Source organism: Equus quagga, chromosome 13, assembly GCF_021613505.1.
Source record: "Equus quagga isolate Etosha38 chromosome 13, UCLA_HA_Equagga_1.0, whole genome shotgun sequence".
NCBI lineage: Eukaryota > Metazoa > Chordata > Mammalia > Perissodactyla > Equidae > Equus > Equus quagga.
The window spans coordinates 39,833,894-39,848,120 of NC_060279.1; the positions used below are offsets into that span (position 1 = coordinate 39,833,894).

The following is a 14,227-nucleotide window of genomic DNA, read 5'->3' on the forward strand; positions in this document are numbered from 1 at the left end:
ACCTGTGAAGAGTCACAACACTGGCTGCCGTAATTGGAGGCACCGAGGATGGGCAGGATGTGAGACTTGGTGGTGGGGCCCCTGCCTGGGCCCCTGCCTGAGTCACACACTGCCTCCTGCCTGAGCACAGAGAACCTCTAAGATAAACCACAGGCCAGGACTGTGGATTCGGAGCAGCTTCGCCCCAACAGCGACAGGTCAGCATCTCTTCCAAGAGAGTTGTAGGGGTGGGCGTTCCCTATGACTCATGTCTGCACAGAGTCCAGGGAGGGCTGCTGAGCCGGAGGGTAACCCTGCCTCCTGAAAACAGGGATCTTATCTCTGTGGGAAGTGGGGAGTGGAAGGTCGTGGGCAACAGTCCTTCCCCTCTGTGCAGAGCGCTGGATGGGTGCTGCAGGGCGACCAGGAGAGGCTGTGGGTGCCCCTGGCTCCCCCAGCACTGACCAGCCCAACACACAGAAGCTCTGGGAGGGACATGGAAACTCAGCGCCCAAGGGGCTGTGTGGATGGCATGTAGACTCCTTCAGAGAGGGTCACGTGCCCAGGGAGTGGTGGGGACAAAGACAGAGACCCATGTGTGGTCTGTACATTGAACTGAGAAAGGAAAACAGCAACAACACTTGAGCAGGGCTGGGGTTTCTGGGTGGTATAATTATTTTAATATTTTGTGGTATAAAATAGTCTGTGGTTGTGGAGATATTTCCTTCTCAAGTGGTTTAAAAAATTTTCCATTGGAAAACAGTGTCTTGCTTCGAAGAGACTTCGGGTGACTCCTAAGCTGAGGGCAGGGCTGGGAGGTGGAGAACACAGCTCCTGTCCTCAGGAAGCCAAAGTCTCAGGGGGGGACAGAGCTCAGTCCTGAGAGTTTGCAGCAAAGTCTCCTGCAGGCCAGAGACTCTGAGCCCCACTTATAAGGGGTCAGACAGAGCTCAGGGAGGGGCCCTGAGGGAAGGTGCAGGAAGATGGGCAGGGACGAGAGGGCAGAAGATTCTTGGAGAAAGCGCCTGTCCTGAAGTGGGCTGACCCAGATGAGGTGTCACTGCCTCTTCCCAGATTCCCCACTGTCCCCAGCTGCTCCACCCCTGGATCTCCAGAGTTGCCCCCTGTCCCCGGCTGCCATGACTGACACGCCAGCAGAGGAATCCCTCTTCCAAATCATCCACTGCTACCACCAGTACGCGGCCCGGGAAGGGGACGTGGAGACTCTGTCCCTGGAGGAGCTGAAGGCCCTGCTCATGGACAATGTCCCCCGCTTCATGGAGAGCTTGGTGCGTGGGGTCTGTGGTCAGGTGGGGATGAAGAGGGGCCCAGGGGACCGGGGTAGGGTTGGTTGTGGGTTGGAAGTGAGTGGTGAAGGTGTAGGAAAGGGAGCCATCTCCCAAGAGAATGTCCACTACGGGAGGGCAAGTGAGGGAGTGTGGAGGGCAGGATCTGTGGCCAGAGGGAGGACGGGCCTGGCCGCTTCATTTCCCCTCCTTTGTTCTCCTGAAGCTCCCTGCCTGGCCCCGCTCCAGCCCAAACATAGCTCATCCCCGAAACTCAGTCCTAATCCCAAACCTGTTTATTCCTCTGCCTGTCCCTTCCTGAGGGAACAGGTCCTAATTCTTCCCTCTGCCTGTAGGTCCCCTCAGTGGGCACCCTGCCCCCTGACTGCCCTTTGCACGCCAGCCCCTTCTCCTGGGGTCTAGTGTAAGCCTTCCCATGTGCCCATGCCTGGGGGAGAGACTTTGGACTGCTGTGGGGGTAGAAGTGTAGCTTCCCCTCCCACCTCTTGTTAGCAGGGTCTCTCAGCCCAGCCTGGGGGCCAGCCCTGGAATTCAGGCCGGGCCCAGACACCCTCCTCAGGTGCGCATCTTCTCTGTCATCACGCCCAGCCCTGTGACACTGTGCTGCTGGGGGACAGCAGGGCTGGCAGGAATGTCTGCGGGGCACTGCCCTCTGCCCTCGGTGCCATGCCCCAGGGGTCTCTGCACTGTCGTCTCCAGAGGACTGCAGGTCCCTGCCCCGACTCAAGGCTGCTGCCTCCCAGGAGAAGCGCCTCCTTTGGTCACTTCGCATCCCCCTTGCCTCCCTGTGGGAAACATCAGAGGAGACAGTCTCGCCTTCAGTTTACCGGAGCGTGGCCCTGAGGGTCACAGAGGGGGGACTAGGGTGATTGTGGTTAGGCCTCTGTTTCTAGAGAAATCTTTTCCTCTCCATGGCCAATTGCCTATATTGTGGGGCTATGCAAGGGCACCCCGGGTCTGCCACTTGGGGGCTCACGGCCCACCGGGATACAGGGACAGATACCTGGGCACAGAGCGGACAGATACCAGCCTGGGGGGCCTGAGGTGAGCCTTCCCAGGGCAGGTAGCCTCCCGTTTCTCAGCTCAGCTAGCTTTTGAGGAGATAAGATTATAGGAGGATCATGGCGGGGTCGTGGGGGGACAGAGGGTGCCAATCTGCCTGCTGGGATGGCCACCGCTGTCCAGGCTCACAGCTGCTTGCAGATGCGAGGACTTCCTTCCCCTGAGGCTCTCTGCCGGCTCCACACTGGGCCCCTCAGCCCACCGGCTGAATCCTGCTGCAAGCTGCTTCCTTGCCACTGCCCAGGGAGCGCTCCCTCCCCTCCTCACCTGTCTACTCCCCTCGCTGTGCTGTGACCCCTGACTTCCTTCCTGCTGTCCCTCCCACCTCAAATGCTCCTTTCTTCGCCTATACCATGCCCAGTCCTCAGCCCTCAGGGCCACCTGCCCTGGAACATCTTGGACAGCTCCAGGGCCCATGGCTTTGTCTTTTTCCTCATTCTGCACTTTCTATAGGTGACACAGGCAGAGTGCCACAAGTAACTGCTGATCACCAATAATAGAGCCTATTTAGTGCAGGCCTCACAATAGTGCTGGAGATGCAGACATGAGGGACGGGTGGGCTTGGCCCCAGGGAACTCCCCCTCTGAATGCTGAAGGCACAGCCTTCCATCTCAAAGACCCTGGGCTGAGCTGTCCCCACGGGGTGTGGGAGAGGTGGCTTGCAGTTCAGCTAGAAAGACAGGCTTAAACAGCCACTGACGTGGACAGACATGAATTGTGTCAGGAGGTGCCAGGCGCCTCAGCCCTGCTCAGCAACCGTAGACAGACAGACAGACAGCCAGTGGTGCCCAGCCTGCACCCTCTGTCTGCCCACACGGCCCCAGGTCCACTTAGCTGAGGTACCTCCCACACCTCTGCCTCTTCAGCCTCATTCTGCAGCCCATGGTGTCCTGGCCACTAACTGTTTGAGTGATGAGCTGTTTCCTGCAAGCCTCTTGCAGGCAGGGCCATGCCACCATTACCCCACCCCATCCTCCCAGCAGTAGGTGGTGGAGGCCTGGCCATCTGCCGTGGGGCTGTGTGCCTGGGCCGGCGGTTGACCCTCTGCCCGCTCCTCAGGGCCGGAAGGAGCCGTACTACATCACCGAGTTGTTCCGGGCAGCAGACAAGAACAAGGACAACCAGATCTGCTTTGATGAGTTCCTCTACATCTTGGGCAAGCTATTGAAGGACTACCACCTGCAGTACCACCAGCAGCTATGCGCCCACTACTGCTCCCAGCACAGCCTCTACTAGAGGGAGCACAGGCAGCCTCCTGTGGAGCCTGTCCTGAGGAGCAGGTGTAACCTGACTACGGGCAGCTGAATGGAGAGCTCTGCTGTGCGTGTCTGTGTGTGCCCACATCTGTGCACGCGCATGTACATGTCTGTGGAAAGGACAGCTGTGAGGGAAGAGAATAAAGCAACACCGTAGATGTTTCCGGGTCTGTTCAGTTTGTGGATCTGGGCATCTGCTATGGTACCAGAAAGTGGAGGTTTGGTCCGATCATGGAGATCATCCTTTTTGGGCGAGAGACAGCTCCTGCTTCCAGGATCCCCTGTCTGGCAGGGGAGACAGCCCCTGCCCTCAGCTTTCCGTCTAAGAGGAGCACTCTCTTTTCTTGGGGAGCCGGCTCTCTGACAAGGAGGCTAGGACTCACTAGTAATGCTTCCAACACTCTTTTATTCCACAGACATATGGGACAGGAGCCAGGAGGGCAGAGGCACACTGGACATGGACCCCACTTTTGATGGTCTCCCTGCTCTGGAGGAGAGCGCCCGTGAATCAGTGTGCAAAGGTGGAGAGGCCTGGGCCTGGGAACGGGTCAGGATGGGTGGGGAAGATGATCTGGTGATTGACATGGGGTGGAGGTCGTGGGGGCCAGTGTGTGAGGGAAGATTGCGAGGTGGATTTTACACATGCTGAGTCAGAGTTGGGGACAAAGGCAAACCTGACAAGCCAGCCTGTAATGGGGAAGAGCCATGAGTGGAACCTGGGAACTGCCAATCAGAGAAGGCTTCCTGGAGAGGAGAAGGGTTGGGTCTGGTTTTTACTAATGAAAAATGATGATGGATGTGGGCGTTACTCCAACTTGGGGCTATTTGTGACTCACTGATCCGAATCCTCCCCTTGTCCTCTCTCTCGGGTGTTTGTTTTTCTCTCTCTCACCCTGGGAGCCCAGGAATCTTATGCAGAATCCCTCTGGGAATGTGTCCTTTGCCTGCTGGGACCCATCTTGGTGGGTTTCTTCTCTGAGGATGGCCTGGGAACCCATGTCCTGAGCTTATTGTGATAGAAGTGATGAGTTTTAAAAGAATGATGGGTGATTTTCTGCTTGGCTCCCATGTGCAAATGATTGGGGGGGAGTCACTTAAGGGACTTGGTTCGGTTCCCTCTCCCAACTGGGTCTGTGTGCCAAAGAAGAGGAGCAGCGCCCTGTGGGCAGAGCGGGGTGACGTTGGTTTCCGATCAGTCAGGCTCTGAAGCAGGATTTTGACCCCGCTGCTTCCTGGGCCTGGCCTGCCAGCGATGCCCTTAGGTGGGTGCCAGTCCACCAATGCCTGCCTTTCAGGACTCAGCTGGGCGCCCACCCGTTTCCCTCTGGACCTTCCTACGTGCTCCATGGGGTCTGAACTTCCCCTTTGGAGGTGCAAGTCCTGCTGCCCCGTTGTTGGGTTTTACTGTCTGTGTCCTCCACCAAGCCAGGGACCACGCCTTGTCATCTCCGAGTGCCCAGGGGTCCAGTGAGTGTTGGAGGAAGGGACTCAGGAACAGGGCCTGTGGGTTGGAAATCTGCTGACCCAGGTCGGTGCTGCCTCCTGCTGGAGGTCATGTTCAGACATGGAGAGAGTTGGCCGGGAGACTCCGGCCACCCTTCCCCCAGACGCAGGGGAGGATTCTTCCTGCCTGTCTCACCTAAAACATAGCGGGGTCCACAGGCCTTTGAGTACTAAGGGGGCAGCTCAGTCCGGTTCTCCTTGCCTTCCTCCTGCCCCTGCCTGTGGGGGATTTCTCCACCGGCTCTGCTTGCTCTGTCCTCATTTCCTCAGCCTTGGGCACGACCTGATGGGGTTTGTTGGCACATGTACCTGGGATTGAACTCCTTCCTGTAAACAGGACCGGGTTCCACTCCCCCTGGGTTGCCCCACGTCCGTCCATCAGTCTGATTACAGGCTGTGCCTTTTTCCCAATGCGCTTACCCAATTCCTGACAACCTCTTCTGCTAGATCAGCTCAACCTGGCCCTTGCTCCCCCTGGAGCCCCTAGGGCTGTCTGTTCACGGGGAGCATCTCTGGGGGTGATGTTTCATGGCCTCGCTGGTCAGCATGCTCCACTGACAAGCACACAATGCTGGAGGAGGTCATGGCTCACGTCTGCCATAAGTTTCCCTCACTGCATCTGGGGCCTGTTTCCCTTACTTTCTGGAGAAGAGAGCTGTCTCCACCAGGGCCATTCTCAAGGGAGTGACTTCAAGAGAGGTGTCTCCTGAAGGGTCAGGGTCTGGGGAAGCTGTCGTTTCCATCAACCTCATCACCACTCCCACTGAGAGAGGTCAGCACGAGCTCCATCCCTGGTTGGAGAACAAATCCTACATAGAGTCTCAGGAAAGCCACCTTGCTTGTTCTAATGTGTGCTTTTTGGCACCTAAGCACCAAGACAAAGCAGAACACATGCCCATAGGAAGGACCTTGAGTAATTCCCCATGCCTCAGTTTCCTCATCTGTCACAGGATAATTGTACCTGTAATGACCACTTCACGGGGTTATCAAATGAGTGAACGGAGGCAAAAACACTTTGAAAGTATGATGTGCTCCTTGGGGTAAGGGGTTATTATCCTGGGTCGTGCAGGAGAGGACCTGGTGAGTAACAGGTGTGCACGAAGCACTTGATCATTGGTTGAAACTTATATGTCAGAATTTTCCCTATTTTCCTGTCAAGAGCTTCACTAACCTCTTGCCAAGGAAGCTAGATTGCATTTACTTGATAGATTTATATTCTGCCTTGTTCCAAAAACGATTTCATGTATTTGGGTTTGATAAAGGGAATTTCTGCATTGGATAAGGAATAGATCAAACGTTCAATTCTGCATTAACGTATCCACTCAATAAGTATTAATTAAGCACGCAGTATGTACGAGGTCCTGGGGTGTGATGTGGTTTCTGCTTTAAAGGGGCACCTGGTCCCAAAGAAAAGGCAGACAATAAACAGAGGAGTCATAACATAGCAGGGCCACCGCTGCGATGCGTAAGGATTTGGGTAGCATGGAGGAGACAGGAATTAACTGAGCGTTGATAGGGTAGGGGAAGGAGCGTCAGGGATGGACTTCGAGCAGATGGTGCCTGGACTGGATCAGGAGGCACGAGGAGGACTTTACTGGCAAAGAGGTGGATGATGTCACATCACGTCGTAAGTCACTTTGGTTATTTGATGCATTGAATGTTGTATCTCTCTGTGAGTCTCAGTTTCCTCATCTGTGAAGTGAGCATTATCATGGTGCATACCTCATAGGATTATTGTGAGAATTAAATCGACTGATATAAGTAAAGCATTTACAACGGTTCCTGGCCTGTGGTAGAAGCCCAGTGAATCTTAGCTATTAGTTGATTGTTGTTGCTGTTACTGTGTTTGCCAGGCACTGTGCTGGGTCCTGGAGAGACAGAGGTGGATGGTCTAGTCTGGATCTTCGAGGGTTTGCAGTCCAGCTGGGGAGCCAGGCACATTTCCAGGGCAGTAATCACGATTTCTGTTCACTCAGTGCTTGCTAACTGCACTGCTCTAAGCGCTTTACATATGTTTTATGTAAACTTTTTATTAAAATATAATACATATTTCCACAAATCATAAATATTTTGCATATATTATTAATCCTCACAACTCTATAAGGTAGATTCTTTATGTTTTTTTTTTTTAAGATGGAAGTGATGTGGGCTTGGCAAGCCAAGGAGTTGAAAGAAAGATTTCTTGGACTCTCAAGGTCTAGTAGCAGTGCTCCTTTATTCAGAGAATGGCACGGGGACAGGACCCATGGGCAGTGAAGAGCCGCAATGGGTTGAGGGTAGGGCTAAATTTATAAGGCATGGGTATGTGAATTACTTCTTTACAAGACAAAGGAAAGATCATGAAAAATTGTTAAAATGGTATCAGTGCAGATGAGGTCCGGTTATTGGGTGGTCCTATAAATTTGGATAGGAATCAGGTCTGATCAGGCCAGGACGTCCTATGCTTCCTGAGGATGATCTAGATCAGTAGGTAGGGCAGGACGCGGGGGGCTCCTCTCCCTGGGGCAGGCTTGATCTTTATCAGAAGCATTAAACATTTAAAAAAATTTTTAATTGTGGCAAAATACACATAAAATTGACCATCTTAACCATTTTTAACTGTTCAGTTCAGTCGTGTTAAGTCCATTCACATTGCTGTGCAACCAATCTCCAGAACTGTTATCATCTTGTAACTGAAACTCTAACCCATTAAATAACAACCTCCATCCCCCTTCCCCTTAGGCCTGCCAACCACCATTCTACTTTCTGTCTCTACGAATTTGACTACTGTAGAGGAGGAAGACATTTCCTCTACTGGCTCTAGGTCCTTCTGCTGGCTAGGCTACAAATTAAATTCACTTGAGACAGAATAACAGGAGAAAATTGAACAAAGCTTTATAACTTGTATACATGGGAGAGACTAAGGAAAACTGAGTAACTCGTGAAAATGGCAGAGGTTCTCATCTTAAATACCATCCTCAGCTAAAGGCAAAGGAGGATGTTGGGGGTGGGGGGAGTCAGTTATGGGAGATTACCAGAAAAGCACAGTAAACAAGAGTAACATTATTATTATAATGCCTTCTGCATTGCTAAGAGTTTCTAGAGGTAAGGTCATCGCCCCTTCTTACTGGTGTAGAGAAGGAGACACCTTTACAGATGGAAATTTCCTTTACAAATGTAAGTGTCTCTTTACAAAGGGCAACTTCTACTTTTCAGAGTTCCTCTCATGTCTGCAGTTTTGAAAATTAACCAGCCCAGGGGCTGGCTCCGTGGCCGAGTGGTTAAGCTTGCACGTTCCGCTGTGGCGGCCCAAGGTTCGGATCCTGGGTGCGGACATGGCGCCGCTCGTCAGGCCACGTTGAGGCGGCGTCCCACATCCCACAACTAGCAGGACCTGCAACTAAGATATGCAACTGTGTACAGGGGGGGGTTTGGGGAGATAAAGCAGAAAAGAGAAAAAAAAAAAAGACTGGCAACAGTTGTTAGCCCAGGTGCCAATCCTTAAAAAAAAAAAAGGAAGATTGGCAACAGTTGTTAGCCTAGGTGCCAATCTTTAAAAAAAAAAAATTAACCAGCCCAAAATAATCCTTATGCCAAAGAGACGTATCTTGGCGTGGCCAATTCCAATCCCCCACACTACTCTAGGTAAGTGGATTCATACAACATCTGTCTTTTTGTGACTGGCTTATCTCATTTAGTATAATGTCCTCAAGGTCCATCCATGTTAAAACATGTGTCAGAATTTCCTTTCTTCTTAAAGGCTGAAAAATATTCCATTGTATGGATAAACCACATTTTATTTATCCATTCATCCATGGATGGATGCTTGGGTTGCTTCCACATTTTGGCTATTGTGAATAATGAACATGGATGTACAAATATTTTTTTGAGACCCTTCTTTCAATTATTTTGGATATATACCAGAAGTGAAATTGCTGAATCATATGGTAATTCCATTTTTAGTTTTCTGGAGAACGACCATACTGTTTTTCATTGCAGTTGCACCATTTTGCATTCCCACCAGCAGTACACAAGGGTTCCAATTTCTCCACGTCCTCCCCAACTCTTGTTACTTTCTGGTTTTTTTTTTTGATGGTAGCCATTCTAACAGGTGTGAGGTGGTTTCTCATTGTGGTTTTGATTTGCATTTCCCTAATGATTAGTGATGTGAAGCATCTTTTCTTGTGCTTATTGACCATTTGTATATCTTCTTTGGAGAAATGTCTATTCAAGTACTTTGCCCATTTCTCAGTGGGGTTGTTTGTTTTTTTGTTGTTGAGTTGTAGGAGTTCTTTAGATATTCTGGCTGTTAACCCTTTATGAGATATATGATCTGCAAATATTTTCTCCCATTCTGTAGGTTGAAAGTAGACTCTGTGTTAAATCTCTACTTAATAATTGAGGTAACTAAGGTATAGAGAGGGTAAGAAATTGGCCCAAAGGCACACAGCTATAAAGTTAATGTGTGATAAAGCCCAAAGGGATGCAGAATCACGGAAAGAGAGGCCAACTCCTTTTACTTCCTCTAGGAGGCAATGACGGCCTAGGCCCTGGGGAAGCACAGGGTAAATATTTGTAGAATGCACCGAGGAAAGGGAGAGTGGAGTTTTCTCAGCAGAGTCATGTTCTTGTCAGAGCACTGGAGCTTGATGCTCTGGGATGCAGTCTGGCCTCTTACACATCCGCCCTGGGAACTCTGGGTGAACCGCTTCACCTTTCTGAGCCTCACCTTCCATGTCTTTTGACTGGTTGGGCTCTGTGCCCTGCCTTCCTGATAAGTGTGCTCTGTGGCTCTTAGAGTATATGGATGTGAAGTGCTTTGTAACAAGAGAAATGCTCCACAAATCTTCAGCGTTAAAAGCCAGTTAATCTGAGTGCCATTTTGTTGGAGGGTGGGAGGGGCTTGCTCCTATTGAAATCCTGGGGGAACTGGCCACCTCCTTTACTCCTCTTGGGCAGGATGCACTTCTGGCTTCTCCAATGAACTCCTCACTTCAGCCCCGACACTCCTAGATTGGGTTCCTCTTTAGCCTGTGCTCCTGGGGTCAGAGGCACAAAATCATCCCAGACAGGGTTGAAGTGTTCCTGCTGTGTTGATGAAGCCACTCAGTGCCTCATATGTGCAGAGAGACCGCAAGCCAGCCTCTGTCTCCCAGGGCACAGGGCACCCCCAGCTGCATGGAGCAGGAGAGTTAGGAAGGGGTATGGGCAGCAGGAGAGAAATTGATTTAATCCTTAAGCAACACACATCCCCTCAGAGTCCAACCACACACAAAACTACAATAATAGGAATACTACCCCTTTCATTACTATAACCCAGCAGCTAGGACGAGTGTTCTTAACCTTTTATAGGTCTTTGGATCCTTTGTGAACCTGATAAAAGCCATGCAAGAATGTGCTTATATATATACACTCAAAATGCTGCATTCAACTTCAATTCCATTTCAGAGATGGACAGACAGGCCACAATGCATGGGATTAGAATCATCACCAGGAGGGAGGACTCAGGAGTGGGCATCCTGCTTGGCCAAGCCAGGGGATGCCAGCAGCCCACAAAAGGAGTCTGCACCATGGCCTCCTCCTGGATTCTCCTGCAGAGCACTGCTGCCTGGCAGACGCCTTCTGTCTTCCTCTCAACGCCCCCCCCCCCCGCACCCCCCACCACCAATATACCCGCTGTCAGAAATTTTCATTCTGTGCAGTGATTGCCCCATTCACCTGGTTGGGAAACCAGAAGCTGTAGCAACTCTGGAAGGGAGCAGCTGCCTCTGACTGGTCTGAGGCGCCAGGGCTGGCCAAGCCCAGCTGCTATAAAACGAAGCCAGCACTCAGGCGTGCATGTCCTCTGTCAATTCTGTTTCGGGGAGACCTGGTAAGTGGGATTATCCCTGTCTGCCCCATACTTTAGGCTCCCCCTGGGAAGGGCCGGGGAGTGGAACAGCCTTTTCTGAGATGGTGAGAGAAAACTCAGGGAGGTCTGGACCAAAATCCAGAGCTCCCAGAGGAGGGGAGGGACAAAGAGAGGACAAAGAAGGAGCTGAGTCCTCTAGCATTTTTGGGTGAGGGCACAGTCGTTTCCAAGGCAAGGCCCTTCTTGGGCAGAGATGAGGGCATAGGGAGAGTTAACAGGCACTTTGAGAGAGTGTGTGTGTGTGACCCTAACCCTCCCACGCTTGTATCTATATTGTCCCACCCATTCCCATCATTAGCCGTAGCCATTGCTGGTTTAGTTATTTGGTGGTGCAGGCCAGGACAAAGCCATCACTTGGGATATGAACCTTCTGAGTATCCCCCTAGTCTTCAGTCTGCTGTGGGCAGAGCCACCATCCCCACCCTGGGATCCCCACGTACTCCCTCTTCCAGGTGGGGCAACTCCTTGGGCATCATGCCGACGGATCTGGAGAATGCTATCAACTCCCTCATTGATGTCTACCACAACTACTCCCTGCTTAAAGGGAATTACCATGCCATCTATAGGGACGACTTGAAGAAATTGTTAGAGACAGAGTGTCCTCAGTACCTGAAGGTGAGGAGGGGCTGGTGTGGTTGGGGTTCTCTGCCAGGCTCTGAGGAGGCCCTGAGTCACTGCTCCCCCACGCTGGTCTGTGGAGACAGCCAGGCCTCAGCTCTGCCTGAGATCTTCACACTCTGGCCTCTTTCTCCTCAATCTTGACAGAAAAAGAATGCAGACGCCTGGTTCAAAGAGTTGGACATCAATGAGGATGGTGCTGTTAACTTCCAGGAGTTCCTCATCCTGGTGGTCAAGGTGGGCCTCTTGGCCCATGAAGACATCCACAAGGAGTAGCAGAGCTATGGCCCCTGGGGCTGGCCCCTGGACTTGTCCCTGCAGAACAATAAAGTAGTTGATACCTCAGGCCTCTCTTGGTCTCCTGCTTTTCTCTGGCGGAATGAGATTCCTGGCGGGTGGAGGGAGAATTGGAAAACCCAAAGGAAGAAAAATAGGCCTGTGTTGTCTCCCACTCCCCATCTCTGGGAACCTTCAGTGCCCACTGCTGCCTGTTTCCTCCCCGTGTTCTCCCCAAACTGTTCCCGAGGCTCTTCCAGCCTCACGGTCCTGAGTCATTGGTTCCAGGACTTAAGGATTCTGAAAAGTCCAAGACACTGTAGCTGATGATTTTCCAACTTGTCCCAAATGGGTGATATGGGAACAGGGACACGTAGGGAAATTCATAGTGTTCTCTAAAATAAACTTTAATTTCCAGCTAAATGTCTTAGATGCCACTCTTGGGAAATTAGGGAGATAACTACATAGAGGGGTGTGTGTGTGTGTGTGTGTGTGTGTGTGGCCCACACTTGTAATTTCTTCTTAGAGGTTTTGGAAGCTTTCCTTGTCTCTCTACTCCCAAACTCATTAAATAATAAAGGAATGAGCAGATAGGCTGATGCATTAATAAAAGTCAACTCAGAGAACAGGATACTCCAATGCTGTCCTGTGGGGTGAATGCTCTGGTGATGAGTGAATTATCTAAAATAACCTCTCTATCATTACTCTGGATTGTCCAAGGACCTGGTGAAATGGGGAGGCCAGAAGATAGATGAATGGGCATCTCTCAGCAGAACCCAACCCCCAATCTGAGTTTCCATGCTGTGCCTTGGAAAACTTCCTGTTGTTCTCACTTAGGTGATGGGTCAGCGGTGTTAGTAATGAAGAAGGGGATGGGGAGCTCTCACCAGAATCTCTCAACCAGGGTTCTTCGCTTGATCTTCTATATATCTCTGAAATGGAACTGAAGTTGAACGTATCATTTTGAATGCATGTGTGTAAACACATTCCTCTATGGCTTTCATTAGAGTCTCAAAATGGTCCAAAGACCCCTGAAAGGTTAGGAACACTCGTCCTAGCTGCTGGGTTTTAATGAAAGGGGAAGTATTTCTATTACCGTTGTTTTGTGTGTGGTTGGACTCTGGGGGGAAGTGTGTTGCTTAAGGACTAAATCAATTTCTCCTCCTGCTGCCCATACCCCTTTCTAACTCTCCTGCTCTGTGAAGCTGGGGGTGCCCTGTGCCCTGGGAGACAGAGGCTGGCTTGGGGTCTCTCTGCACATATGAGGCACTGAGTGGCTGCATCAACACAGCAGGAACCCTTCAACCCTGTCTGGGATGATTTTGTGCTTCTGACCCCAGGAGCCTGGGCTGAAGAGGAACCCAACTCCGGGGGTTGAGGAGGGAGAGGGGTTCTTTGGAGAATCCAGAAGTGCTTCGTGCCTGAAAAGAGAAGAGGGGGTGGCCAAAACCCCCAGGATTTCAGGAGGAGCAAGCCCCTCCTACCCTCCAACAAAATGCAATTCAGATTAACTGGCTTTCCATGCTGAAGATTACTCACTTTAGATCATGGGCTTTTTGTTTGTGGTAGTCCTTAATCATAAAAATGCAAACGAGCAGGGAAAGGTAACAGCTTAAATCTTTATTCACCAACCAAGGCTTTAATTACCAGCTGTTTTACTGTCAGCTAACATGTTAGTGAAAATGGTTGGCAGCCAGTGGAGAATTAGGATTGGGACCTAAAATGGGATGGAGGAGTATTGCCATCAAACACGGAGATGGACTCCTGCTGGGCAAGTGGGAAGGCTCGGGGACAGAATGGCTTCCTTTTCAGTTTTCTGAAGGATAGCTTTATCGGTCCCTGAAAGCAAGTGCTTCCAGCTAAGGCAGGAGCGTGAATGCATTCTCTGCATTGCAGAAATGGAGATTATGCAGTTTTGACAGCCATTTTTAAAGGTGAGCTGCTGGCCCAAATTGGCCCAGGCAAAGATGGAAAAGGTGTACAGGGCTCACCAAGCTGCATCCCAGGCCTTACTCAACATTTAGGGATTTTAATGGGAGAATACACAAAAGGAGAGAGCAACCTGATTTTGCCTCTCACTTATCCAAATGGTGTGACATGGTGGTGTGTGTATGTGTATGTATGTGTGTTGGGGTGGGGTGGGGCCAACATATCCAAGTGCCTTTGAATCTCCTTGACAAGGCACTGTAGGACTTGCTGTTAATGGATTCTTTGGGGGGAAATTTACCACTGTTAATTCTGTTTGCCTTTAGCTGGAAGTCCAATGAGTCTGCTTTCTCTGAGCCCCCTCAGAAGGACCATGAGGAAGGTGACCGAGAGTGCCCTTTGAGTTTCAC

The 14,227-nt window shown here is 51.0% G+C and overlaps 2 protein-coding genes across 2 annotated transcripts; both read left to right on the top strand.

The window, feature by feature from the left end:
• On the top strand, positions 1 to 3,766 carry LOC124250862 (protein S100-A15A). The gene is made up of 3 exons (XM_046683127.1): positions 1 to 197; positions 1,054 to 1,268; positions 3,408 to 3,766. The coding sequence occupies exons 2-3, from the start codon at positions 1,119 to 1,121 to the stop codon at positions 3,582 to 3,584; spliced, it is 327 nt and encodes a 108-aa protein (XP_046539083.1). The 5' UTR covers positions 1 to 197; positions 1,054 to 1,118; the 3' UTR covers positions 3,585 to 3,766.
• A 7,120-nt stretch (positions 3,767 to 10,886) lies between these two features.
• Positions 10,887 to 11,960, top strand: S100A8 (S100 calcium binding protein A8). The gene is made up of 3 exons (XM_046684264.1): positions 10,887 to 10,958; positions 11,450 to 11,612; positions 11,763 to 11,960. Exons 2-3 carry the CDS (start codon positions 11,472 to 11,474, stop codon positions 11,889 to 11,891), a joined length of 270 nt encoding a protein of 89 aa, XP_046540220.1. The 5' UTR covers positions 10,887 to 10,958; positions 11,450 to 11,471; the 3' UTR covers positions 11,892 to 11,960.
• Positions 11,961 to 14,227: the final 2,267 nt, after the last annotated feature.

Coding starts and splice junctions, on each gene's coding strand:
- S100A8 (XM_046684264.1), top strand. CDS start 11,472: ATGCCGACGGATCTGGAGAATGCTATCAACTCCCTCATTGATGTCTAC. Junction 11,613..11,762: donor AGTGTCCTCAGTACCTGAAG/GTGAGGAGGGGC, acceptor CAATCTTGACAG/AAAAAGAATGCAGACGCCTG.
- LOC124250862 (XM_046683127.1), top strand. CDS start 1,119: ATGACTGACACGCCAGCAGAGGAATCCCTCTTCCAAATCATCCACTGC. Junction 1,269..3,407: donor CCCGCTTCATGGAGAGCTTG/GTGCGTGGGGTC, acceptor CCCGCTCCTCAG/GGCCGGAAGGAGCCGTACTA.